Source organism: Echinops telfairi, unplaced genomic scaffold, assembly GCF_000313985.2.
Source record: "Echinops telfairi isolate 266 unplaced genomic scaffold, ASM31398v2 ScPeMD7_2573;HRSCAF=3158, whole genome shotgun sequence".
NCBI classification, from domain to species: Eukaryota; Metazoa; Chordata; class Mammalia; order Afrosoricida; family Tenrecidae; genus Echinops; species Echinops telfairi.
The window spans coordinates 9991088-10017808 of record NW_022106471.1 but is presented as its reverse complement, the minus strand read 5'-3'; the positions used below and the strand labels follow the sequence as shown (position 1 = coordinate 10017808).

The 26721-nt window shown below is 37.8% G+C and overlaps 1 protein-coding gene across 1 annotated transcript in view; it reads left to right on the top strand.

Moving 5' to 3' along the window:
* The window catches only part of COMMD1 (copper metabolism domain containing 1), a 150233-nt gene that overhangs the window by 31556 nt on the left and 91956 nt on the right, over positions 1 to 26721 (top strand). Inside the window, exon 2 of the mRNA XM_004710197.2 lies at positions 18958 to 19239. Within this exon, the coding sequence (XP_004710254.1) occupies positions 18958 to 19239 (282 nt within the window). The remainder of the gene's footprint in view (positions 1 to 18957; positions 19240 to 26721) is intronic.

Below are 26721 nucleotides of genomic sequence, written 5' to 3'. Positions count from 1 at the left end.
GGCATTTCATCACTTCTTGGAGCTTTGTTTATCATTTATGCCCCAAGTGCAACGAGGACCTCTTCAGTACCATCAGTTCTTGATCATATGCTTCCTCTTGAAGTGGTTGATGCTCAGCCAACCAATTTTTTTTGGCTCTGTATTCTTTTATCTTTTTTGGGTGCTTCTTGTGTCCTTCAATATTTTGCCCATAGACTCCTTTAAGTATTACAGTTCAAGGCTTGAATTATGTCTTCACTTTGAGATGTGCTGGGAGTATTCTTTCTTTTTGATTTTCTTACTCAGGTTTTAGTACATTTCATTAAATACTTTTCTTTGTCTTTTGGATCTGCTCTTTTAAATTGTTTTCTTCTTTTTTAAAAATCATTTTATTGGGGGCTCGTAGGCTCAGACGACTCATCACAATTCATACATCCATCCACTGTGTCAAGCACATTTGTACATTTGTTGCCATCATCATTCTCAAAACATTTGCTTTCTACTTGAGCCCTTGGCATCAGCTCCTCATTTTTCCCCTCCCTCCCCGCCCCCCCTCCTTCATGAACCCTTAATAATTTATAAATTATTATTATTTTGATAATTTACAAATTATTATTATTTTGTCCTGTCTTACACTGTCTGATGTCTCCCTTCACCCGCTTTCTGTTGTCCGTCCCCCAGGGAGGGGACTATATGTAGATCCTTGTCATCGGTTACCCCTTACTTCCCCACCCTTCTTCCATCCTCCCAGTATCGCCACTCTCTCCTGTGGGGTTCATCTGTCTTGGATTCCCTGTGTTTCCAATTCCTATCTGTACCAGTGTACATCCTCTGGTCTAGCCAGATTTGTAAGGTAGAATTGGAATCATGATAGTGGAGGGGAGGAAGCATTAAAGAACTAGAGGAAAATTGTATGTTTCATCGTTGCTACACTGCACTCTGACTGGCTCATCTCCTCCCTGGAAATTGTGTTTTCTTTTGTTTCATCATTTCTTCCATTTTGTTTTTTAACTACTCTACATTTAAGAGTAAATTTCAGGGTCTCTTCTGACCTTTAGTTGGGTTGTTTCTTTCTTCCTTGTCTTTTTAATAACCTTTTGCTTTTTCATTTATGATGTTCTTGATATCATCTTACAGTTTATCAGAGCTAGGGATAGAGTTCAGAAAAATCCACCAGACTTGTTACTAAATGTGAAGAATTCTAGATTATTTTTTTGTGTGGAGACTTTGAGTTAGCTGAACCCCTGATACTATTGCCCTGAGATAGTGTTTAAATCTTAAGCCAACAATTTCCCCCAAGCCTTCAAACTAACCAATAGTTTAGTTTAATTAGTAAAGAATGTCTTCCTAAAAAAAAAAAGAAAGAATATCTTCCTGGAACATTGTTCTCTTTTAAGATTTATCTACCTGGGTTCCAATTAGCATCAACAACTCAAAGAGATTAGATAGGGAATTTAGGGGAAAGGAAGTTTATATTAATGGATGTGATCATCAAGGTTTTGTGTCATTTGGTTGGGCCAGGATTCTGAGTGGTTTGGCAGTTAAGACCTAGTAATTTCCCATGACGAGATCTTGAACATGTGTGCTTGCAATATAAAGGAATATTGTGGGAATGCTTGCTTGCTTTTTGCTGGGTATGGGTGCCGATTGTAGGGGAAAAGCCTTTATCTGTTTCAACTTCTAATAAGATGCAATCTTTGGAGTTGCCGAGCTTATAGATTCATCTGCTTTGTGTCAAGTAGGGTTCCTCCCCTATGGCTAATCTGCTCTTTTTATAACTCAAAGGTATTAGATTTAGGACCCACCCTATTTGAAGACCTCATTAGAATATTGAAAGAGGTCAAAAGACTTCAAAGTATTGAAAAGCAAGGATGTTACTTTGAGGACTAAGGTGCGCCTGACCGAACCTATGGTATTTTCTATTATCTCATGTGCATGTGAAAGCTGGATATTAATAAGGAAGACTGAAGAAGAATCCATGCGTTTGAATTGTGGTGCTGGCCAAGAATATTGAAAGTACCATGGAGTGCGAAAAGGACAAACTGATCTGTTTGGGAAGAAGTGCAGCCTTAGTGCTCCTTAGGAGCACGGATGGCAAGCGTTCATCTTACATACGTACTGTGGATGCATTGTCAGGAGAGACCAGTCTCTAAGTTTAGACATCATGAAGGGCAGTGAAAACAAGGAAGGCCCTCAATGAGATAGATTGATACAGTGGCTGCAGCAGTGGGCTTAAGCATTGGAACACTTGTGAGGCTGGCTAAGAACCGAGCAGTGTTTCCTTCTGTTATGCATAGGGTTGCTATGGGTTGGAACTGACTCCATGGTACCTAGCACCACCAACTAGTTCTACTGCTGCAACTACTACTTGGGTATCATCTAATTGACAGTACAAAGAAGACTCCATATCCAAAACAGGATTACATCCACAAGTATAGGGGTTAGCATTATGACACCCATTTGGGGGAGATGCACAGGAAATATTCACAGGTGTTTTTGATGAATTCATTTAAGGGCACATTTTCTGTATAAAACCAATTCATTCCTTCTTTTTAAGTGTGTAAAGTTCTTCAAAAACAGGCCCATATATTAGATTAACATGGAAATATGGCAGTAATGCTAAGAAGTATCAGCCAGTTACATATTCTAGTAATGGGAAAAATTGAATTTGCCTTAAAAACATCTGATTTCTCTTCCGTTTTTTGTTGTGCCAAGTGAAATAAGGTTGAACTTTGTGTATGAGTTTTACAGGCCTTAGAGGCCTCACAGGTGGTGAAACCTGGATGAGTTACATACATTTGTAAGGAATGAAGTTACTTCTCCTTACTATGGCTGTAATTTCCTTCTGTCAAGAGTTTTCAAATTGCTAAATTGTGTAAGTTGAGAAAATTTAAAAGATTAGAACTATTTTTTTCCAATAAGAAAAGTTAGGATAAACAAGCAGCCATCTAGCTGAGAAGCAACGAAGCCCACATGGAAGAAACACACCAGCCTGTGTGACCATGAGCTGTCGAAGGGATCAGGTATCAAGCAAGCATCATATCATTGTAAATGTGGGTGAGTGCAGAGTGGAGACTCAAAGCTCATCAGTAGGCAACTGGACACCCCCTGATACTTTCAAATGTGGTTGATCTAAATTGCAAAGACAACGTAACCTTCCAATATGTTTACCTTCAGGTGCATTGCTTCTTAAATTGTGTCTGATAAGGACTAGTTTGTGTGTGTATGTGTGTTTAAATTTCCATACACAGACACACACACACAGATATGTAAAATATAATGCCAATTAAAAATAATTTAGTTTAATTAACATAAAAATGTCATAAGATTCCTACAAAAATTTCTAGGTATTTATTCTCATTTTCTATAATTTTTTTTGGTGTAGCTTGGGAAGGAAGTTTGTTAACTGGCACTGGTTTGCAAACAATCCTTTGAGTAGAGCAGCTCTACAGCCAATGAGGAAAGTCAAGGATGCTTGGCTATGATCTGGTCTAGTCTGTGTTAGATTTTAAGATGGAAACTTTTACTGACTCGTGTAGCTTCTGGGGCTGGGGCACCACGAAGCAGGAAGATGCTGATGGAAACTCAGTTGAATGAATCCAAGGTTGGCAGGTAACATGGCCGGCCACTGATAGCTGCCAGGGCCCATAGGCAATATGGCAGGCCACGAACCCAAGTCCCAAAAGCCCAGCAAGAAAAAAGGGAGTTCTTCACAGCATCTATTTTATGTGTGTGTGTGTATACACATAAATATATTTATATATTTCATATATGTGTGTGTATATATATATATATAAAATGAAGTAAGCCACACACCCAAGAAGAAGTCACCTCTTGGCTATGACCTGAGTTAGGAGTTGCATTCCAACCTAATCTTCAAACAACTGCGTGCTATATTATGTTAGGTCATATTAGGGGGGAGGCCTTACTACCAAACTACTGAGGACACTAGCCTAGCCAAGTTGACATGAAACCTAACTAGCACATACCACCAGACTAAAAGTTCTTCACTGGAAGATCTGTATGTTATATATCATTTTGTTGTAGCACAGGATCTGATACACAGTAGACAAGTGGTAAAAACTGTGATCCAAATAGAAGGATAACAAGTAGAATCATAGCCATCTAGCTGAGAAACAACAAAACCCACATGGAAGAAGCACACCAGCCTATCCCGACATATGACCACTGAAGACAAAGCGGTATATAAGCAAATGTGGTGAAGAAAGCTGATGGTGCCTGGCTCTCAAAAGATATAGCGCCTGGGGTCCTATAGGCTGGAAGATAAACAAGTGGCCATCTAACTGAGCAACAACAAAGCCCACATAGAAGAAGCACACCAGCCTGTGACATCACGAGGTGTTGAAGGGATCAGGTATCAGACATCAAAGACCAAAAAAAAATCATAGCATTATGAATGAGGGGGAGTGTGGAGTGGGGACCCAGGGCCCATCTGTGGGAAATTGGACATCCCCTTGCAGAAGGGCCGTGGGGAGGAGACGAGCCAGTCAGGGTGCAATGTAGCAATGATGAAACATACAATTTTCCTTTAGTTCTTGAATGCTTTCCCCCCACTATCATGACCCCAATTCTACCTTACAAATCCGGGTGGACCAGAGGGTATACACTGGTACAGATAGGAACTGGAAACACAAGGAATCCAGGACAGATGTACCACTCAGGACCAGTAGTGAGAGTGGCGATACCGGGAGGGTGGAGGGAAGGTGAGGGAGAAAGGGGGAACAGATTACAAGGATCCACATATAACCTCCTCCTTGGGGGACAGACAACAGAGAAGTGGGTGAAGAGCAACGTCAGACAGTGTACGATATAACAAAATAATGATAATTTATAAATTATCAAGGTTTCATGGGGGGGGGAGAAGGGAGGGAGGGAGAAAATGAGCTGATACCAAGGGCTCAAGTAGAAAGCAAATGTTTTGAGAATGATGAGGGAAACAAATATATTTTCTGTTGAAGGACATTCAATCCTCTTTGGCAATCGAGAGCCATCCCTTATCACTGGCTTGCATGATAAAGGTAAGCACATTGCTCTAAGAATACTAAAGCTGAGTGATACTCAAAACAGTACAAACCCACTATAGGTTATCAAGTTTATTCTGACTTATAGCAACCCTATATAGGGTTTCTCATACTGTAAATCTGATAGCCTCATCTTCTCCTGGAGTGGCCAGTGGGTTTGAACTGCTGATCTTGTGATTAGGAGTCCAATACTTATCTAGCAGTGCCACCCAAGGGGACCAAAACTTAATATAATAATAGGTTGCACCATTTGGAATTACCATTTTTGTGAGTGGGAAACAGTCTAATACTGATGGTTTTATATGGTTAAATCTGTAGCTATTACATCATGGAATGTTAATAGTTGGGGGTCATTTAGCACTTCTCCTCATTTAATTTTGGGGAACTGAAACCCAGAGAAATATATTTGAAACAACTAAGTCAATTTTTAAATGACTATAAATCCAGGAAATCAAATTTTACTAATCTACTGAACAAGAAAATAACAAAACTGAATTGATTTTCTCTTGGACTATTTATACTTAAATTGTGGACCATTTCCTACTTAAGGTAATGGTGGAGACAATTTCAGGGGAAATATTTAGTCTTTAAAAGAAGCAAACCTTAAGAAGAAGAAGCAAATCTTTCAGAATGTTAGAAAATACTAATTTACTTAAACCACTTGGACAGTTTTACTTGTTTTAGCTTATTAACTTTATTTCAGGAGGCTATAAAAATACAGGTCACATCTTTTGGTGTTTAATTGTATAAATGTATATTTCTCAAAGTAATTTTGATGGAAAAAATCGTTGGGGGGGACCTTCTCCTTAAGACTTGCTACTATGCTATTAGGAATAGTCACTAGAGGCAAATTGCTTTCTCAAGGTCTGATTTCTTTGTATTGACTACTGATAGCATTCTGTAGGTTACAAGCTTTAAACTAAAGAACCTTGCTATAAATTATTACATAGCAAATTCTTGGAGCACTGCCAGTGCTGTTAGCAAGTGAAGATGTGTTTCTGGTTACCAAGAATAGTTTAGGGATTGAACTGTTTGTCAGTTCTTGGTAGCTTTATATGGTTGTCAGAGTCTATTTTCTTTAAAACAGATGAACCTAAATATGTGATGTGTTCCAGCCCACTTATTAATGGAAATTAGCGGAGTACATAACTTTGTAAAATTCATCATTATTATTCCAATTTTATAAGTGGTTGCAAAAGCAAATGTTTATATCTCTTGTATTGCCTTTCTGAATTTTCAATCATTCCTTTTCTTGGGTATAACTTAATCACTAAAGATATAATTATTCTCTACTCAAACAACTGACTTGTAATATTCCAGTAATATTTTTTCCATACAATATTAAAAACTCCATATGTAATACAAATGGAGAAACATGTGAAAATAATGATGACTATTTGTGAATAAAGATTTTCTGCAGGTGTGTCACTAGCAATAATGACCATGATAAAGACTATTGCTACAATTAATTTTTCTAGGAAAAAGAGAATTGTCTAAATTCAAGGCCTTCTTATATTTTCATCAACAGAAAACGGATTCTTGAAGTTTTTTTATTCATTATTGGCAATATTTTATTATACAGAAAAAGTTATAAGCTCTTAGATTTATTTGATTTATTATCTATGCTTGATGTACTTTTAAGATTTGGCATTTTTTCTTTTGGGTCATAGAATTATTGTTTTCAGTATTTCATATTTTGTTTTTTGAGAAGCAAAATTTTCCCCTAATTTTTTTTACATATATTACATTAGGTTTTCTTTTTCCTTTTGATATGGAGTAATATTGGTGTGATGATTAATTTTTAGATTATAAAACTTGTGGACATGGTTAAAAATAAAAATATTATGTAGGTAGATACTAAATAAAATCTGAGAAATACAGAAAAATGGAATGAAAATAAAAATGACTTCTAATCTTGTTACCATGACTGTTTTGGTGTATCCCTTCCCTCTTTAAACGTGTGTTGGATGTGGTGGAGGAGTCTCAGCTAATTTTGTATATTTAAAACATCATACCTATGCAGAGGAAATTGCAAATAGTACACGTCAATACTTTCCCTATAGGAGACTGTGTTAGTCCAGGTCCACTAGAGAAACAAATCCAAAGATATTCATATATGTATAAGAAAGAGCTTTACATCAAAGAGTAATTGTATATTGAGAAAACATCCCAGCCCAGTCCGGATCAAGTCCATAAGTCCGATAATAGCCCATATGTCTAATACTAGTACATAAATTCCTATTCAGACTCCCGCAACACATGCAATGATGCCAATGCAGGAAGATCACAGGCCTGTGAATGGAAAGTCGTGTGGATCCATTAGCGGTGAAAGCATCTCAAGGGCTCCATGTGTGGCTCCATGTGGCTTGTCAACAGGAAAGTGTAGAAGAGAGATTGTGTGTCCTGCCTCCAGTGAGGAAGACGGGAGCTCCCAGAATCCTCAGGAGAAGGCCATGCCCACACAGAGGCCTCATTGGCTATGACCTGATTGACAGACTAGACTCCACCCCTTTGCTCAAATTGACAGGAGATTCTATAAGGGAAGCAACATAACTCTCTAGTACATGTATTCTAAGTAGTGGGAGGAAATTTATGCTTAATTTTTTTAGTTTTTCCATGCAAGAGAAGACGGCTCCAGTTTATTTATTTTGAGGTAGTCTTCCTGCCTTCTTTTTACTGACCTTTTGTTTTTGAAATGTGGACATAGAAGAGAAGTTCTGGTGGCATAGTGGTTTTGAGTTGGGCTGCTAAATCGCAAGGTCAGCAGCTTGAAACTACCAGCTTCTCTGTGGAAGAAAAACGAGGCTCTGGAAACCCACAGGGGCAGTTCTACCCTGCCCTATAGGGTTGCTGTAAGTTGGAATTGACTCCATCACAGTGAGGTTTTTGGGGGTATAGAAGGTATCTTGTATGAAAATTAATAACATATTGAAAATAAAGCCAAGACTTGACTTTGACCGAGAGACTCGGTTCCTTTGACTGTTAGTACAGTGCAACATTGATAATCTTATGTTTGTTTATGAGGCTTGTAAGTTTTAAATCGAGGGATGGTGAAGCTGCAAATTTAATATTATTTGATTATCTGATTTGAATGTAAAACTGAAAAAAAATGTGTCTAGATTCCAGCTGTTTCAAAGGGGTTCTGTCATGTCATTTTCATAGGATTACTTTCCAGTGTTTTGAAATCCCAAAACAGAATCGTGTGTCATTGATGCATTCCTATTAGCTGGCAGTTTGTATTAATTTATTCTGGTATAAAAGGGCCTTCAAAAAGTTTGTGGATGTTTATTTCCTATATAGTTCCACCAATGGATCTTGGGGTCCCACTGTCATCCATAGCCTTCTGCAAACCAGATTCTCAGACTTGTATCAGGCTCTGATACAGGCTCTGATACAAGTCCCTCCTTTGACTTCGGATTATATGGTTCAAAATTCTTCAATGACTAATGATAGTGTGCATCTTCCATGTGGACTTAGTTGACCTCACACTTATGTGGCTGCTTGTTTGGGGACAAGTCTTTAAGACCCCAGATGTTGAACTATACAGGAACTAAACCTCCGGTGAACTGCTTCTATCCACAATTGAAGGATAGAAGGAAAGAGGTCCCTAAATGGTGACATTGCTGAGTGCATTGCTGAGTTGAGTATATGCCAAAGGCAGAAGCCTGACTTGAACAGTTAAAACTTGCCAGCATATTCCCCCTATGATGCATGCTGAACCTAATTTGGTATCCAAAATCTTATGTATTGGGGGGCTGTATTGTTGTTGTTTTTAATCATTTTATTAGGGGCTCATACAACTCTTATCACAATCCATACATACATCAATTGGGTAAAGCACATTTGTACATTCATTGCCCTCATTGTTCTCAAAACATTTGCTCTCCACTTAAGCCCCTGGCATCAGCTCATTTTTTCCCCTCCCTCATGGGGGTTGTATTGTTTGGTTTGGTTTTTGATTGTATATGTTAGGGGGTATCTCAGGAGTGTTATGTCATTGGTGGTGGGGTCACTATCTTGAAGTTGTAGTAATTATGTTTTGTTTTTTTGGTGTATGAAACCAGGACTGATGAACTTTTATAGTCAGCAAGTGGAATAAGGGTTTGGGGGGAGGTGGGCACAGAGGTGATGACAGGGTGAAAGGGTGACGACGTCAAGGGGTCCATATAGAAGAATGTTTGGAAACTTATTGTGGTAGTAAATGTACAATTCTGCTGGACATGATTGAAGTATGGAATGATTTGATATATATATTAATCCCAATTTTTAAAAAAAAACCTAAATTGCCAACTCAAAAAAAGAAAAATGGAATAAAAAGAAATAGGGTTTTTATTCATGAACTTTTTGAAGCCCCCTTATATGAAGTTTACGTTTCTCCTTAAATGCCATTTTCTATATTTGTTTTAATCTCTGAGCCTTCACTTTTAAACACAACTCTAAAACTACAAGCTTAATTGAAAAGCTACGGTTTTATCCACCAAAGAGTAATAGAAATTGACTTTCTGTGGTTTATTTTTAGTGTCAATGTCGATTACTGTTTCTTTCAAGCAGAAAGAAAAACAACAATTTTACATATAAATATTAAATTATAGGAAATTGATTTGGGGTGAAAAGACTTTGGGATTAAGATCAGTTTTTCAATTTCTGATGTTTTCAATTTCAATTGCTTAAATAAGTAATGTAAATGTAAAAGTTGTTGAATTGGTGGAGGGGAGTAATGTGCTTGAAATTTAGTAAGCAATTTACTCTAAGATGTCATTATCTTGGGTTTTGTTCTATCTATTGATTGATTTCCTTAATAAAGCACCAATCACTTACTTAGCTCAAGAATTTGAACTTTGGCCAGGGTTCAGAGGGGGAAACTCTTTCCACATGTAGTCAGCTAACTGGGATCTGGGGAGCCCACTTCTAAAATGCCTCATTCACATGGCTAACAAGTTGGTGCTTGCTGCTGACCGGGAGCTCAGCCAAGGCTGAAGGCCCAAATTCTTTTGACTTGGGCCTCCCCGTAAGTTACTTACTCATGGCATGCTGACTGGGTTCTAAGAGCGGGTGCCTCAAGAGAGCCAACTGGAAATGTTGAGTTTTTAAAAATTTGCTCCAAAACAAAAAATTTTTTTTTTTTGCTCCAGGCCCACTATCACTTCTGCTGTGATCTTTTGGTTGAACAATTCGATAACCCAAATTCCAGGGGAGATAGCAGACTGCTACCCTTTTGTAGGAGAAGTGTTACAGAATTTAAGTGCCAACTCTTGAAACTCCCATATCCTGTATTTTGTCTCCATTTTATGAATGAGACTATTGAGTTACAGAAAAACAGACTTTCTCAAAGTTCCATGGGTAGTCAAGACCAGGTTTTCTTGAGTCTAGATTCCACACTCATCTGACTATTCATTTATTAACCTTGTACTGATTCAGTCATGTATCTCTGGAATAAACTATACTTGCTGTAGAGACAGTAACTAGGTTAATAGATCCTTAGGGAATGTTGGGGAGTGTGGGGAAAGGCAGTGGGGAGATAATAATAATAGATACAAGAACAAGGAAATGATCCAAAATTGATTGTTTTAATGATTGGCCAACACTTTTTAATATACTTAAACCACTAAATTGTACATGAAGTATATATCAATAAAACGGTTTAAGTAAGTAAAAAACAAAAGCTTCAGAGTAAATGCTAAAAAAAAGTGAATGTTGCATAATCATTTTTATTACTGGGTTCTACATATTTGTTAATACTTGTTAAGAATTTTTACATCTGTATTTATGGGGGATATTATTGTTTGGTGCATTTAAATCAGTTCTGACTCCTAGTGACCCCATGTACAACATAGAAAAACACTGCCCAGATCTGTGCCATCCTCACAATTTGTTACCACTTGCTATGATGCTGAAAGCTATGCCACTGGTATTTCAAATACCAGCAGGATCACCCAAAGTGACCAGGTTCCAGCAGTGCTTCCAGACTAAGAACAGACTGTGAAGAAATAGGCTGTCCACATCAGAGGAGTTAGCCACTGAAAACCTTATGGCTAGCATCGAAACATTGTCACTTACTGACAGCTCAATGAACAGAACCAGAATATTGGGGGATATTAGTATCTAGTTTTCTTTTTGATATTTGTCTGGTTTATGTTTAAGACCATTTTGAATCAGATAATCATATTGTGTACTATGCTAGAAATGACAAATTGAAGAGGAATGGCATCGGATTCATTATTTAAAAGAGCATTTCAGATCGATCTTGAAGTACAGTGCTGTCTGATTAGATATCGATATACTTAAAAAGAAAATCTGTTAATGTATTATTCAAATCTACACATCAACCTCTGAAGCCAATAACAAATACATTAAAGCAGCAGTTCTCAACCTGTTGGTTGCGACCCCTTTAGCGATCGAATGACCCTTTCACAGGAGTCACCCGATTCATAACAGTAGCAAAATTATAGTTATGAAGTAGCAATGAAAATAATTTTATGGTTGGGGGGGGGGGTCACCACAACATGAGGAACTGTAGTATAGGGTTGCAGCATTAGGAAGGTTGAGAACCACTGCATTAAAGAATTCTACAAACTTCTTAAGTTAGATATTGATCAAACATGCATTTGCATCAGTAATTGCTGGCGATTGGAATTTGAAAATTGGAAATTAAGAAGAAGGAGCCATAGTTGAAAAATAGGGCCTTGGTAGAGATAACGTTATACAATTTAACAACTTTTTAATCACACAAACTATTTTATGCAACTTAAATTGTGACTGTACATATAGACCTCACCAGATAGAAGACACAGGAATCAAATCAAGTACATTTGTGGAAATAGATAACAGAGAGGCTCAATAACATCAGCTAAAAGAGACAGGCACAGAGTGTGGAACACCATCGGTCACTAATATGCAAGTTCAGGTTAAAGCTGAAGAAAATGAACAAAACAAAAAACAAATTCACATGAACCAAAATGCAATACTGAGTATGTCCCACCAGAATTTAGAGTTGGTCTCAGGATAGATTGACACACTGAACACTAAAGGCCGAAGACCAGTTGAGTGGAGGGATGACCTCAAGAACATCATACCTGAAGAAAGTGAAAGAGCATTAAAAAGAAAAGAAAGAACTTAAGTGGTTATTAGAAGAGCCTCTGAAGCTTGCTCTTGAATATAGAGAAACAGAAGCAAATAGAAGAAACTACGTCAAAGAGCTGAACAGAACATTTCGGAAGGTAGTTCAAGAAGACAAAGTGAAGTATTATAATGAAATGTATAAAGACCTGGAGCTAGAATACCAAAAGTAAAGAACACATTTGACGTTTCTCAAGCTGAAAGAACTGAAGAAAAAATTCAAACCTCTAGTTGCACAAAATTGAAGGTTTCTGTGGGTAAAATATTGGATGACATAGAAAACATCCAAAGAAGTTGGACAGTGAGTTAAAGAGCATATCTAACAGGAGGAGAATCCAATTCCACCCAATTGCTGTAAGGCAGTGGTCAGACCTGGCTCTACTCTTCATCCTTCTTCATCCCATTCTGACACGAGTTGTTCCTCCCAGGACACTACTTTTCTGCCAGATTCAATAATCCATTGCACTGGCCACACAGAACTCACAGGCAATACTCACGATTAAAGAGCTTTCTTAGGGACGTTGATAGGTTACCACAAACCAGGATCATAAAGCAGTAAGGATGCAGTCATTAGTCCACAGCCAACTCGGTCTAGTTCTAAGTCTCTTAGCCATATGTCCATTGACTCGTGGACCAGGAAACCCACCCAGTGCTGTGCCTCATATTTTTAGCACTGCTCCTCTGCTCTACCTCAGGGTCCCCTTGCCTCAGCCTCTGGTCTTGGTGTGATGTGGTTTTACTGCCTCTCCTACTTCAAGTAGGGTGGATCTTGAACATGCTCCACTGGTGGCTCTTCTTCCTTGGTTGTCGGGAGAATTCCTGTTTCCAAGATGGCTGGGTCATTTACAGAGGAATGGCTTTGATGGAGATGTGGCTTTGTCTTTCAGCAGAGCATATCCCCAAGGAAACAACAGGTGGTGGCTTGGTTCACACCCTCTAGTCAGGTAGAAACTCAGAATACATACCACCTTAATCTTTTCTGTCAGCATAACAGAGAAGTTCCTCCAAAATGCCTTGTAACCACAGACATCGAAGCTAGAATTTAAAATACATTACAAAGAGATTAGGGTGAGAAGGATCAAATTAATTTACTACATCTCAGAAGGGATACACCAAGTCACTGCCAGAAAGGATGATTGATATTCAGCCATTTCAAGAAATAGCACATGATCAAGAACTGGTGGGATTGAAGGAAAAGCCAAACTGCACTAAAGCCATTAGTGAAAAGTAATTGGAACTGAATACGTACAGTTGGACTGTTTCTGCAAGCTGACGCAGTGCTGGACATACTCACTTAGCATATATTCTGTGCCAAGAAATTTGAGAGCCAGCTATTTAGCCAACTGAACAGAAGCGATCCAAAGGTGAACCAACTGAATGAAGAAATTATGAAACAGTTTCATTAATAGCACATGTAAATAAAATATACTAAAGATAATTTTAAAATGGTTTTAGTAGGACATTGGCAGAAAGATGCCAGAAATTCAAGCCATATTCTGAAGTTATGAACGAGGGATTTTATTGCTGATGTCAGATATCTTGCCTGAAAGCGGAGACTATCAGAAAGATGTGTACTTGTAATATTATCTATGCAAAGGCATGTATTCAACTGGGTGGGTCATCATAAACTCTGGGTCACACTGAGAAATGGGGATTCCCAAACACTTCATTGTACACGAGAAACCTGTACACAGACCAAGAGGCAGTTGTTCAAACAGAACAAAGAGACACTGCATAGCTTAAAATCAGGAAAGGTAGTCATCGGATTGTGTCCTTTCACTACGTTTATTCAGTAGGTATGCTGAGCCAATAATATGCGAAGCTAGACTTTATGAGGAAGATTGTGACATCCGGATTAGAGGAAGGCTTGTTAGCAGACTTTGATGTGCAGATGACGCAGCCTTGCTTGCTGGAAGCCAACAGGACTTGAAGTGCACTTACTGATGAAAACTAAAGCCTGACTTTCAATATGAATTGCAACTCAATGTAAAGAAAGAAATCCTCAACCCTGGATCAATAAGCATTATGCTAAATGGAGAATAGATTGAAGTTGTTAATGATTTCATTTTAATTGGATCCACAATCAGTCCCCATGGAAGCAGCTGTCAAATCAAACTCTATATTACATTGGGAGTATCTGCAAAAAGAAGCCATGATGACATTAGCAAATGTTGGATCGCCAACCAGAAGGTTGGCAGTTCAAACCCACCCTCTCTGAGGGGGAAGATGGGATTGTCCTGGTAATGATGTGCAGCCTCAGAAAACTTGTTGCTGAGTCAGAAACTGCTCAATGGCAGTGGGTTGTCCAGTTTGTTTTGGTGTTGGAAGAAGTACAGCCAGAATGCACTTTAGAATCAAGGGTGGTGAAACTTCGTCACAAGTACTTTGGGCATGGGCATGTCACCAGGAGGGACTAATACCTGGGAAGAAAAATCATGCTTGGTAGAGAGTCAGCCAAAAAGAGGAAGACCTTCAACCAGATAGATTGACATAGTGGTGGCAAGAATGGGCCCAGGTCTAATAATAATTATGATGGCACAGGGCTGGGCTTCTGGCTGGTTACTGAGAACACTGGAGCTCCTGCACCTCCAAAAAAAGTAGACTTACTAGATCCTAGAGAGAAATTCTTTTTACTGTATTACTAGACTGTTGGAAGTGTATCCAGACATACTTTATCCACCTCTACCAATTGAAAACATACTATTGGGAATCTAACCAGGGGAGAAAGAGGGATTCTAGGAAAACAGCTGCTGGCATTAGTTCTATTATTGAGAGTCTAAACCGAGTCAGGACCCTTGGTGGTGCAGAGGTTATGTATGGGGCTGTGATCCGCATAGCCACGTTTTGAAACTACCAGCAGGTACAAGAGACACTGGGCTCGCTACTCTCATAAACAGTTACTCTCAGACACCCACAGGGGTGTCACTATGCATCAGCATTGCTCAATGGCAGGGAAGGTTGTTTGTTTGTTTTTAAGCCTTGGGATAATAGAATAAGTAAAAGATAATGATTAAATTAGAGAAATCTGTAATCTGAGAATCTTAAATGGAACTTTTATTCCCAGTAGAAGGAAATACAAGTTCTTTAGAGATTGAAGCATTCTTCCATAGGCCCTGAGGATTCTTACAAACCATAATAAATTTACCAACATGAACTTAAAATGAAAGATCATAAACACATAAAGTAATTCATGATAATGAATGAAAATTAGCACAAACATATAACAGAATGACACACTAGGGACTTCAAATAATAGGATTATCAAGCACATAAGTAACTTTAAATTATGGGAGAAACTAAGGAAATCACAAAAATGAGAAAGTCATAAGATACTCTAAAAGGATTAGGGAGCTATATAAAAAAGAACCAAGAAGAACATTTCAAAATAATAATTATAATTGTTGAAATTCAAACAAGAATGAAGATAATAAATATAAATATACGTACTAATAAAAAACAAGGTGCCCTGGTAGTGCTGTTGGGTAAGCATGGAACTGCTAACTACAAGTTCAGCAGTTCAAACCCAGCTTCTCCACAGAAGAAAGGTGAGTCTATTCCTGTAGAGATTTACAACCTCAGGAACCCTGTACTGGGTAACTGAGTCAGAATCACCTCAGTGGCAATGGAAACCAAAGCCAATTAAATAAAATTCATTGCCATTGAGTCAATGCCGACTTTCAGAAATCTCTATGGAAGCCAAGGCCTCATCATTCTCCCACAAGACAGCTAGTGGGTTTGAACCGCCAAACTTTCGGGTAGCAACCACGTTCTTTACTGTACCAACAGGGTTCCTTAATTGTGCTAACTTTACCTGTAATGGGGGGTAAAAAGCAACAAAACAAACCAACAGATCAGATTTGCTAAAAACACAAATTGCAGTCTAATGCTATTTAGAAGAGATACCCCTAAAACTTACTGATTGGGGAAGATTTTAAAGTAAAAGGACAGGAAAAGATTTACTTACTAAGTAAATATAAACCCTAAGACAGCTGTAGTATCTACTTTCACATGAGAAAAATAAGCTTTAATTGAAAAACTATTATAAAACAAAAGATCAATGTTGACCACAAAGAAGATAATAAAAAGCTTATTATACACCTAATAGTTTCAAAATATATTAAAGAAAAGTTGGTAAAATAGCAGAGAGAAATGGACACATCCTTCATCATAAAGGGGAATTACCAAATCTCTCTCAAGTATTGATAGGTTAACTTGACAAATAAGTGAAAATGTGGAAGATTTAAACTTCCTTCTTGGACATTTAGATAATTTTGTTCTTTAAGATTAGAGGAATTAAGGGTGCATGGGGGAGAGAGGAGGAGGAAGGGAAGGGGAGGGGGAAAAAAGGAAAATTAGAGGCTAGCGAATTTTGGGAATAATGAGGGCAACAAATGTATAGATGTGTTTTATACAATTGATCTATGTATTGTGATGAATTGTATGAGCCCCAATAAATTGATTAAAAAAAAAAAAAAAAAAAAAAGATTAGAGGATACCCACCCGTCAGCAGCCAAGGAATACTTAATAGAAATTGACCAGATAGCTATAAAGCTTCTCAATAACATTTTTAGAATTTTAATTCATAGTTAAAATGGAACATTAAACAATTAATATCTAGCTTAATTAGTAGAATTATTAATTTCACGAAAGCTGAAGAGGAAAACAAAAACGTTGGAGGAACATACCAATAATTACTTTCTCTAATAATTTTCTGTTGAAAGGTACTGAAAAAGATGGGATTTACAATAGCAATAAAAATAAAAGTGCTTATGAATAAATTAAGCAGAAAACTTAAGTATGAAAAAGAAAATTTAAATTTTAAAAGGAAATAATAGAATATTTTATGACCTTGAGGCAGTAAAAAACCCTGAAAGTTTTACTTTATTAAAATAAAAATTTCTAAGAGTTGTATGAGCCCCTAATAAAATGCTTAAATAATTAAAAAAATAATAAAATAAAATAAAAATTTCTGTTAATTAAAAGACATTTTAAGGAAAATTAGTGGACAGGCTCCATCACACCCTAGGAGAAACTCTCTGGAGTATAGCTGTTGCTGTTAGTTACTCCTTGGCTGATTCCAGCTCAGGGAACTTCCCCATTGAGTTTTCAAGGCTACGACGTTTGTGGGAAACACATCAGTAGGTCTGGTTCTCCTTTCAAAGCACTTGCAAGTGGGTTTGGACTGCTAATATTTCAGCTAGTAGCTGAGCACTCTTTGTGCCACTACAACCAACACAAGATTTTCAAGACTGTAAAGTGAACTTGTACAAGTCAGTAAAAACAAAGCACATTAGAAAATGAGCAACAGCTTTTGGAGCATACATTTCACAGACATCAGAGTGACTTGGTTTATGAAAGCATGTTCAGCCCTTGTTGTTATGATACACATGAACAGCGTTTTGCACCCACTAGATAGGCGAAAATTAACTGCCAGTATTAAATTGTGAAGATGTGCGTCAACAAGAACTCTTACACCCTGCTGGTGGGAGTGTAAATTGGTCTAGCCATATTGGGAAATTGGAATTCAGATACCCTTGAACCTATCAGTTCCCCTTCTGTTGTATCCAGCCCTCTTGGATAGAGGGCTTCAAAAAGTTTGTGGAAAATAAAATTTAAAAGATAATGGAATTTTTCGATTAACTTTTTGAAACCCTTTCGTTTACCTCAGAGAAACGTTTTAATCTGAAAATGCCAAACTGTATGCGATCTCAACTGTCACATGAATGGTAATTCTACGTCGACAGGCTTCTGATTCTCACTCCCAGGGGCTTGATGCATCCAGGCTGGTGGTCTCGGCTCACCTTTGAGGTCTTCCTGGTTTTCTTTTGAGCTTCCTAAATGGTGCTGTTTGATGTGGGACACCATTCTTGAAACTTACTGCAAACCTTCAATGATATGGAAGAGAGTTTTGTTGAAAATTTGTTATTAACCCTGACCTCGACATAGTTTATTTCCATGGCACAAAAAGTCCTTTTTTGAAAAAGTACCATAGCAAAGCTAAGACCAGGGTATTAGTGAGAGAACTTGTTTGCAGCCATTTGCTCACTACAGAGTCATGTTTAAACATGTTTTGTGTGGAATAAACCTGTGCATGTATGAACTGGAAGCCTAAAAACAGTACTTTTTGACTCAGGCTTATAGCCGTGAAAATACTGTGTATATTTAAGTATTTTATTGTTTATAATTATTGTGTTTTCTTGGATGCTTGAGCGGATAACCCAATTTCACTCGCAATTACATTTTGAAAATATATGGGAAAGCATAATGTAGCATACAGTCTCCGAGTATTATTTTAAATGAACTATTTGGCCGCCGATAGGCAGCAAAGTTAAAACAATTTAACACAATTTACTTAATCCTTCTTATAGACAAAGCATTAATTTTTCTATATATAAAGAGGACTTCAAAAGTTTGTGAACAAATTCTAGTATCTTTTCCTTCCACTCCAATTTCTAATCTCTTATACTTTCATTTCCCCCCAAACCTTTTGAAGTCCCCTTTATATAGTTACTGGCTATAAGAAAGGATTTAATTATATAAGATTTCCTCAGAGAACTAATTATTTTTACTCCCCCCATTTTATTATTTCTTCATCCATGGAACTAGATATATAAATGTTGGATCCTACGTATCGATGCAGAATGTTGGTTATATAAAACTTTAACAAATTTTTTTGATATTTGTTATTTGCAATGGGAATGCTTTTCTACTTAAAAATTCATGATCCTCTTTGAATGCTTACTCCCTCAAATAATAGCTTTAAGTGTTTCTAGATAGCTGTCAAATTCAAATGTGTTACTTTTTTCTGTCCTTTCTGTAGTCAATTGCATCTGCAGACATGGATTTCAATCAGCTGGAGGCATTCTTGACTGCCCAGACCAAAAAACAAGGTGGGATCACATCTGATCAGGCTGCTGTCATTTCCAAATTCTGGAAGAACCACAAGACAAAAATCCGAGAGAGTCTCATGAACCAGAGCCGCTGGGACAACGGGCTTCGAGGCTTAAGCTGGAGAGTTGATGGCAAGTCACAATCAAGGCACTCTGCTCAAATCCACACCCCTGTAGCCATAGTGGAGCTGGAATTAGGGAAAAGTGGACAGGTGAGTTTCACTATAATCAGTTTCTTTGGGTAAACGATCTTTTCCATTGTTTAGTAGTGAATTTACCCAACTTACTCTGATTGATTTTATGTAAATCATCTTTGCAGAGATGCTGAAACTATGTAGAGGTAATAGGGAAAGCTCTGCTTTGTAGATTCCCTTTTCAGAGGTAGAATTACGTGAAAACTTGGATGCTTTTAATTGTGGACAGTCTGGAAACCAATCTCCAGGTCTTGGCAGCCATACCACAAGAACAGAATGAGTCAACAAGGTGATGAGGCACAGAGATTGGCTTACTGCATTACTGCATTTTGATGTTAAACCTTAAAATCCTGGCCTACAGTTGGAATCTCCAAGGCAAGGATGCGATATTAAATAAAGGCTAAGAATTGAGATTAAAGGACACAGAATAAAACAATCTTACCTAAATAGGAGACAATGTATTTAATAATTATAATGTATTATCTTCAAAGACTGAATATAAATATATCTGTCTTTTAGCCGACAATTTTAGTTTTATCAGGATGATGTAAGAGTTACAGCTGCTTTTCCTTGTAGTTTCCATTGTCAGGACAGCAGCTAACAACTCATTTTAGGGTTTGCATGTTTTTTCTTGACATCAGTGTGTTTCCAAGATGACTGCCAGATCAGACCTGGTTTATATATTTTAGAGGGAAAACTCTTTAGTAAGAGAGAACCCACATCACTGAATTAACTAATCAGATTTAATTTAAGATAATCAGATGAGGACTTTATTACCATATATACTCGAGTGTAAACCAACCCCAAATTTTCAAGCTAAAATTAAAAAATTTTTATTTTGAAAATTTCGGGTTGGTTTATACTTGAGTATATAGATATATCTTAATATAAAATTTTATTTCTTATTGTGATGAAAGTACTTTTACTTAGCAGTCCCCCCGAAATATTCTCTTCTTTAGTTTCTTAGCATTTATAATTTAAAAGGCAATTTGTCTTTGAAAATGATTTTTTCAAAATACATTTCAAGCACCTTTTATTAAGTTATTGCAAAATAGTGCTAATTGCATTAAAAAACAGCAACACTGCCATTTGATTCTGGCACGGTTTCTGGGACTTTCTAAATTTTTAAAGGAGCAGACAGCCTAACCTTTCTTCCATGGAGATGATGGGTTTGAACTGCTGACTTAGGTTAGTAGTCTAATGCTTAACTGACAGCACCAACAGACTCCTTATTAATTGCACTTACAAATCAATCATTTTGTTTGACCTTAAAGTCATTCTTCTAACTTTTGTGGTATATAGCCTACCTCCTGCTATTCCTAAATTTCAAAACGTTGACAGATTAGAAAGGGGTTTGGAAAGAATATGAAAAGTGTACATATTTAGTTCAAGGCTTTTCTAGCAAGCTACTTTAGTATTTTCTTTTAACCTATTTTAATATTTAATATTTTCCCAATATTTTTTATACTCTGGGGTTTTGACTGTGTCTTTTCATTTTAATAACTTACAGATCATATGAATTAATGAGTTTTACTGCAGGAATTGTTTAACACCGTATGGTTTTTCCTTTGGTCTTGTTAGCCAAAAGGAGTGAGGAAGTTTTAGCAGAATTATTTTGGGTAATAAGGAAACCTAAATATCATTACAGATTTCCTGACTTTTAAGAAAATGTTATCAAAAAAAAAAAAAAAGAAAATGTTATCATCATCTAAAACAAAAGTAAACTTTTCCTAAAAGGCTAAATGTTTCGAGATGGAGGCTCAGGCAATCTCTGTTTCAAGTACTCAGCTTTATTATTGTAGTTCCACAGACAGTATATAAACAATTGGGAGTAGTTGCATTCCTAAAGCTATATCGATCTGGATGAAAGCACCCTTCTCAGAAGTCAGAGAGTCCTTAAGAGATCATCTAATTTATAAAGGTGAGTTATGTAGTAGAAGGTACATCCCTGCTTCCTACAGAAGGTATTTAAAACAGGTAAGTGACTTGCTCAGACAAAGCTGATAAATGATCAAGTAAGAACAAAGACTGGGATCACTAGACTGGCTTTGATGAGCTTCTGTTGCTTATCACAATAGTCTGCCAAGAACACACATAGGTTGTTCCATATGATAATCAAATGTATTGGTAGGAATGCCACTCAACAGGAATGAACAGGAAAGAACTTTTGATACACACAACATGGTTAGATCTGAAATCATTATATATATATAATGGTCGACTTGAAAATGTATTTTCCCCTCAAAAAGGATTAATAAGGCAAATAGATTCTTGGCTGAGAAAGGTTGTCAAGAGAGCAGTAAATAAAAATAGAATTTATGCTAGAAGCCCTAGTGGTTGTGTCAAGTAAGCATTCGATGCTCACCATCAAATCCACCAACCCTTCTGCAGGAGAAAGCTTGTGCTGTTCGCTCCTCGTAAAAGATCTACAGCCTCAGAAACCCCATGTAGTGTTGCTATGAGTTGAAATCAGCTCTATGGTAGTATGTTTGGGGATTTTATACCAGAGTATAATCACCCATTGCTCTTGATTCCATCTCATAGCAATTCAGGAAAGCTCTTGTAGTGCCCTACATCCATCATTGAGCTGCTAGTCTGAAGGTTGGAGGTTCAAACCCAACAGGCACTTTGGAGAGAACCTTCAGGTAGCCTATTTCGGTAAAGACTTCCAGCCTCAGAAACCCTGTGGAGCAGTCCTACTCTGTCTTACAGTGTTGCCGAGCCAGAATAGACTCGGTGACGGCGGGTTCTTTTTAGTGGAATGAAACCCAGCCCAAATCTTATAGGAAATGCTTTGTGTGTGTGTGTGTGTGTGTGTGTGTGTGTGTGAGAGAGAGAGAGAGAGACACCTGAGTCCTAGATAAGTATTTCTGTCAGGTATAGTGGTTATTCACTGGGCTGGTAACCACAAGATCACCAGTTTGAAACCACCAGCTGCTCCATGGGAAAGAGGAGGCTTTCTACTCCCGTAAAGAATTATAGTCTTGGAAATTCTCAGAGGAAGTTCTTCCCTGTCTTATAGGCTTGCTATGAGTTGGAATCGACCTGACAGTGAATTTGATTTTTTGATTTTCTATGAATTATGATGAAATACTCCATTAGGTCAAACTAAGTCAAGTTTCCATTTTTATAGCAACTGTAGGCAGAGAGGAGCCCTGGTGGCATAGTGGTTATGCATTGGGCTGCAATCCACATGGTTGGCAGTTTGAAACCACCAACAGCTCAGCGGGAGAAAGACTGGGCTTTCACTCCCTTAAACAGGTAAAGTCTCAGAAACCCACATGGGGTAGCTCTGAGTCAGCACTGACCCTATGGCAATGAGTTTGGAGTTGATAGTCATACAGAGAATCCTTGATGGTGTAGTGGAATACAAGTTGGGTTGCTAACCACTAGGTCAGCAGTTCACTCCTTAGGAGAAAGATGAAGATTTTTGCTCCTGGAAAGATTCGCAACTTCAGAAATCCTTGGGAGCAGTTCTACTCTGCCCTACAGGGTCACTTTGAGTCAGAATTGATTCAGTAGCAGTGTGTTTGCTTTTTGAGGTTTTTTGGTTTTGTTTTTTATAAGCATTGAAGTCAAAGTTATTTTCATTCTGATGACATTAGATGAGCTCATAAGAGAATGAATAGGATAACAATAACTTGATTCCAAGGATAACCCAGTGTCGTGGTTCTATAGTGCTGCAACACAACAGAAATTTTGAAAGCAGGTCATCTTAATGATACGTGAACACAGTGCATGTATCATGCATTGTGAAGTAGTTTGAATCCGCATGAACACAGTGAAGTAGTCTGGAATTCCCATGCTTCTAAATGTTATCCGTACTTTGTTTTGAACCACACAGTCAAATGCCTTTGTATAGTCAGTGAAACACAATTATCTTTTTTTAATTGTTTTATTAGGGGCTCATACAACTCTTATCACAATCCATACACACATCAATTGTGTAAAGCACATTTGTACATCCATTGCCCTCATCATTCTCAAAACATTTGTTCTCCACCTAAACCCCTGGCATCAGTTCCTCATTTTTTCCCCTCCTTCCCTGCTCCCCCCTCCCTCATGAACCCTTGATAATTTATAAATTATTATTTTGTCATATCTTGTACTGTCCGACGTCTCCCTTCACCCACTTTTCTGTTGTCTGTCCCCCAGGGAGGAGGTCACATGTAGATCCTTGTAATCAGTTCCCCCTTTCCAACCCACCCTCCCTCCACCCTCCCAGAAGTAAATATCTTTCTAGTATCCTCTGCTTTCAGCCAAGATCCATCTGACATCAGAAATGGTATCCCTTGTTCACTTCCTCTTCTGAATCCAACCTGAACCTTTGGAAGCTCCCTGCCATTGTACTGCTGTAACAGTTGTTGGGATATGATCAGCAGAATTGTACTTGCATGTGATATCAATGATACTGTTAAATAATTTGCACATTGTGTCAGGTTACCTTTCTTTGGAATGGGTACAAATGTGGATCTCTTCTAGTCCATTGGCCAAGTAGCTGTCTTCCAAATTTCTTGGTATAGATGAGTGAGTGCTTCCAGTGCTTTGTCAGCCTGCTGAAACATTTTAATTATTATTTCATCATTTCCTGGAACCTTCTTTTTGACTAATGCCTTCAGTGCAGCTTGGTCTTCTTTCTGTGTCATGGTTCTTGTTCATATGCTACTTGAAATGACTGAATTGCAACTAATTCTTTTTGGTATACTGCCTTTGTATTCTTTCTATCTTCTTTTGATGTTTCCTGCATCATTCAATATTTTACCAATAAAATCTCTCAATATTGCAACTCAAGGCTTGAATTTTTTCTTTGTTTAAGATATGCTGAATATGTTCTTCCATTTTGGTTTTCTAACTCTTTGCCTTTGCACATTTTAATATGATTTTACTTTGTCTTCTCAAGCTGCACTTTGAAAATTCAGCTCTTTGACTCCATCATCTCTTCCATCCTTAGCTACTGATTACGAGCAAATTTCATCATCTCTTCTGACATCCACCATGAACTTTCCTGTTTTTTTAATGACCTTTTGCTTTCATTGAATGATATTCTTGATGTCCTCCTACAGCTCATCAAGCCTCTGTCATTAATGTTCAGTCCATCAAATCTGTTCTTGAGATGCTTTCAAAATTCTGGTGGGACATGCTCAAGGTGGTATTTTGGTTCCCATGGACTTGTTTTAATTTTCTTCAGCTTCAACATGAACTTACATATGAACAATCGAAGGTTTGTTCCACAGTCAGTTCCTGGCTTGGTTTTAGCTGCCAATGTTGAGCATCTCCTTTGTCTCTTTCCACAGATGTAGCCAGTTTGATTTCTGTGTATTCTGTCTGGAAAAGCTCAACATGTATATGTGCTGATTGTGTTGTTGAACAAAGCTGTTTGTGATGAAGAAGTCACTGGTCTTGCAAAATTCCATCTATTTGTGATGAAGAAGTCACTGGTCTTGCAAAGTTCCATCATGCGATCTCTAGCTTTGCTTCTATCATCAAGACAGTATTTTTCAACTACTGTTCCTTCCTCTTTGTTTCCAGCTTTTGCTTTCCAATGGTCCATAATTATCAATGTATCTTGATTGTATGTTTGATCAGTTTCAGACTGAAGACATTGGTATTCTTCATTTTCTTCCTTGTCAGAGGATAGACATTATCCCAGAAGGCATTGTTCTTCACAATAGATCATGAAACATCCTTTTTGATGATGAATACAAAGCCTTTATTCCTCTTGATTGTGTCATATCCAGCATAGTAAACCATGTGATTTTTTATTTGAAATGGCCAATATCAGTTCATTGCAACTCACTGATGCCTAGAATATTGATCTTTATGCATTCCATTTTATTTTGATGACTTCCAATGTTCCTAGATTTATCTTCTCACATTCCAAGTTTCAATTACTAATAGATGTTTGTAATTGTTTCTTTTCATTTGAGTCCTGCCTCATCAGCAAATGAGGTTTCCCGAAGGCTTTGCTCTGTGCATGTCATTCAGGCCTCTCAAAGTTGAGTAGACAGCTCTGCCTCTGTCATATTTTGAGTGCCTTCTGACCTGAGGGCTCACCCTCTGGCACTGTCTCTGACAGTGCTCTGTTGCGGTTCACTAGGTTTTCAGAGACTGATCATGCTCTCATGCTACCCATAGGTTTCCAATGGCTAATTCCTCTGAAGTGGACAGTTTATTCCTTCTTCGTAGTCTGTTCTTGATCTGGAAGCTCTGTTGAACTTCTTCATTTTGGGTGGCCCCACTGACAACGCCCTCAGCATCACAGTAATACAGAAGCCACCACAGTATGGCAAACAGACCGACGAGTGACTGAATAACTGATGGAAGAACTGTATAATAGTTTTTAAATTTTTCAAATAATGCTATGCTGGTTCTTTCTTGTTTCCCCAACCTCTAAATGTTAATGTGCCCCTGGGTTTGGCCCCTCTTCCTCCTTCCTTCCTTTTCTACAACTCACTTTCTAGGTAATCTCATCTGATTGAATGGATTTAAATGATACTTCCATCCTTAGATCTCTAACCTGTATTCTTCCCCTAAATGCTCGGTGCACTTTTATGATGTATCTGAGAAGTCCACTTGAACATACTGGATGTTAAAAATACACCATGCCTAACACTAAGTACCGTGTATACAGGTATCTCCTGCTTCTCAAAGGTTTACTTAATAACAGTTTACTTTTATTTATTTATTTTCCATTTTATTGGGAGCTCTACATATATTATAACAATTCATAGTTCAATTAGATCAAGCAAGATTGTACAATTGTTGCCACCATCATTTTCAAAACATTTTCTTTCTTTCTTGCACTCTTTGGTATCAGCTGCCCTTTATCCCTGCCCTGCCCCACCCTCCCTCCAAGAACATTGTCATATTAAATAATATTTTTATTGTTTTCCTCTCTCCCCCCTTTTTTACACCATCCAATGTATCTTCACCTGCCACTCTGTTATTCGTTACCCTCAAGTGGGGTTATATAGTCATCATTGCTATCAGTCCCCCACACACACCCTCTTTCTGTATCCTCAGGGAATTATTACTCCCGTTACAATTCCTGAAGGGTTTATCTATCTTGGATTTCATACATCGAACAATCTTGAGTATACACATGAACATATGCAGGTCTAAAGGGACTAATGAGGTAAAACTCAGACCATAATATTAGGGGGAAGAAATATTAAAGAACTAAAGGATAGTTCTGTGTTTCAACAGTGCTGTACTATACCCTGGATATATCATCCCTTCCATGTGGCTCTTCTGTGAGGGACTGTCTCTTTATCTTTTACAGGTGGTTTGAGGGTCTCCAGTTTGCCTGTGTTCCTTTATATCAATTTGGTTGCTTGTTTTTGAACTTCTGATACCTGTTCCTTTTGACACCTCTTGATCACACAGGCTGGTGTGCTTCTTCTATGTGGGCTTTGTTGCTTCCCTGCTAGAATGGCTGCTTGTTTAACGCCAAGCCTTTAAGACCCCAGACACTGTATCTTTTAATAGCCAGGCTCCATC